This window comes from Chrysochloris asiatica, unplaced genomic scaffold, assembly GCF_000296735.1.
Source record: "Chrysochloris asiatica unplaced genomic scaffold, ChrAsi1.0 scaffold00034, whole genome shotgun sequence".
Taxonomy (NCBI): domain Eukaryota; kingdom Metazoa; phylum Chordata; class Mammalia; order Afrosoricida; family Chrysochloridae; genus Chrysochloris; species Chrysochloris asiatica.
Genome location: NW_006408552.1, coordinates 3,867,858 through 3,870,354, shown reverse-complemented (window position 1 = coordinate 3,870,354; position 2,497 = coordinate 3,867,858). Strand labels below are relative to the sequence as shown.

At 44.6% G+C, this 2,497-nt stretch overlaps 1 protein-coding gene and 1 pseudogene across 2 annotated transcripts in view; both read right to left on the bottom strand.

The window, feature by feature from the left end:
* Positions 1 to 1,342, bottom strand: part of LOC102831573 — a 4,012-nt pseudogene extending 2,670 nt beyond the window's left edge.
* HIP1 (huntingtin interacting protein 1) overlaps positions 1 to 2,497 on the bottom strand; it is a 217,424-nt gene that overhangs the window by 5,202 nt on the left and 209,725 nt on the right. For both annotated transcript variants that reach the window (XM_006859687.1, XM_006859688.1), the window contains 2 exons: positions 2,047 to 2,170; positions 1,515 to 1,576 (listed from right to left, as the gene is read on the bottom strand). In XM_006859687.1, coding sequence (XP_006859749.1) covers positions 1,515 to 1,576; positions 2,047 to 2,170 — 186 coding nt within the window. The remainder of the gene's footprint in view (positions 1 to 1,514; positions 1,577 to 2,046; positions 2,171 to 2,497) is intronic.

Genomic DNA, 2,497 nt, shown 5'->3' with positions numbered 1-2,497 from the left:
GAGACGGATTGGCCAAGTGGCAGCATCAATGGACTCAAGCGTGGCAACAATTGTGAGGTTGGCCCAGGACTGGGCAGTGTTTAGTTCTGCTGTACATAGGGTCGCTATGAGTTGGTACCAACTCAATGGCACCTAACAACAACAACAACAAAGGTAGTTTGCTCTTGCAGTAGCTCAGGTGAGAGGTGATGGGGGCTTGGAACTTGGGTGGGGAATTGGAAAGAAGCAGAATGATCCAGGTTACTCTCTGGAGATTTTGAGTTGACTTGACATGCTGAGGGACTGGGTGTTGGGGGTGAGGGAAAGAGAGGACCCAAGGGTGACTCAAGTGTCCAAGTCAGTGGTGGAGCCATTTACTGTGACAGAGAAGAGAGGAGAGGGGCAAATTTGGGTGGGAGATGAAGATATTTGCTTTGGATATGTTAGGTGTGGGAAACTTAACTTATTGGGTATCCAAGTGGAGACAGTAAATAGGCAGTTGTCAACGTATGGAGCTCGAGAGAAGCTCAGAGCTGGGGAGAAGAATTTGGTATTCATCAGCACCAGATGTTGTTAAGCCATCGAGTCAGTTCTGACTCATAGTGACCCTGGGTTTCCAAGGAGCCTCTGGCTGGTGAATTTGAACTGCTGACCTTGTGGTTCAAAATGACCTCGCGGTCCAGTGCATTATTCTGCATATAGTCTTAAGTGCTATTGAGTCTGTTCTGACTCATAGTGACTCTGTAGAGGTTTTCCGAGGAGCAACTAGTCAACTTGAACCGCCGACCTTTCAATTTAAACCGACTTTGCAGTCTGGTGCATTAACCCATGGCACCAGATGGTATTAATGTCATGAGAGACGCGATGAGACCACTAAGTAATAGAGACCTTTGTAAATTTTCAGGACACAGCTGAAAATTTGGACAGAATTTGGCCATATGACTTTTACCCCGAGGCTGATGACCAGTAATTCTAGAACAAGTATGTCCAAAATTTTTTCAACATCCCATTGACACTCATGCTGAACAATTTAGAGAAACAGCATTGCCTTTGATGGGTTAACAGTGCATCGATACACATATGCACAAGAGGGCTTCAAAACGTCCGTGGAAAAATTCCAGGATCTTAATCCCGTTTTTCCATGAACGTTTTGAAGACCCCGCGTATACTTTTTTTTTTTTCTCTTGAAATAAAGTTTTAAATTGAAATCATTTTTTATCAGAAGTTTGAAAAAAAAATTATGTTAAGACTATTCAATAATGGCTTAGAGACTCCTAGGAGGTCCGTGTTAACATTTAGAGGCAAGAGTTAGGAGTTACTTCTCTCTGCCTCCACTGTTTCTTCCAGCGACATTTACATTCATTCTTGTGCCAGTAGCTTCATTAGCCGACTCTACCACATTTCACAACAGCAACAGATACATTTGTATTTATCTTTCCTTCCCCCGGCTGCCTGCCTCCCTCACAGCAATACTCTTTGAGGTCAATGTCTAAGGTAAACAGAGACTTACTAGAACTTAGAGGTGGAGTTCCTACCTGGGAATCCATCTCTTGGCGTTTGATCTGGGTCAGTGTCAGACTTGAGAAGTCCATATTGTCTGCAGTGAGAAATCAGAAGGCCTTGTCACATCATGTCCCTGGCAAAGTCTTGCCTGAGAGATGGCCAATGCCGCTGACACTCTGCTGATATTCTTGGTCTAGCGTTTGTCAACACACAACGAGACAGTAACTGAGGGGTGGAGGGGAAGGAAGGTGGCGGTTGGAGGGCAGTCATAATCAGCTCTCCCCAGGGGCAATCTGGCCCGAGGAGGGCCTGTAGAGTCATTTCTTGGAATTCAGAAACATCTAAAAGAAAAATCTATTTAGGGGCCTGTCACTTTAGTGACACAAACATTATGCCTAGGTGGTATCGCCCACTGTAAAAAGAAAATAGGTTGAAAACAGAAAGATGAAAACTAAAGAAAAGTATTTAGAAACAAAATGGCAGGTCCTTGGGCTCATGGAGGGGAAGTATACCAAGTAGAGTGAAATTGGATGCGTAAGAAAAGTATCACTTCTGAAAGGCTACCTGTCTCCTCGATCTGTGATTTGCCAGAAATGGTTGAGGCCACGACTCCAGCAGTGGCCTGGTTTACCCCCCGAGAGGCCTGTTGGAGCTGTGCGAGGTTGGGGCTGTCCTTATCAGCTTTCACCTGCCAAGACAAAGCAGATTTAGGTTCACAGCACGCAGAGCAACAAGGAGTAATAGGTTGGTGTGATGGCTCTTGACGGTCTGAGCGGGGGACCCCTCAACGATGCTGCCTACAGGCCTATCCCTGAATGATAAAATGATTCCCGGCTTATTTGCTTGGTGGTCCCAAACTCTAGCTTTATCACTGTGTGTGTGTGTGTGTGTTTTTTTTAATTAAATGTTTTTATTTTGCATTGAGTGAAAGTTTACAGGGCACATCATCAGCTTCACATTCAACCATTCATATAGCTTGTTTCATTACATTGATTATTATCCCCTCCATATATCA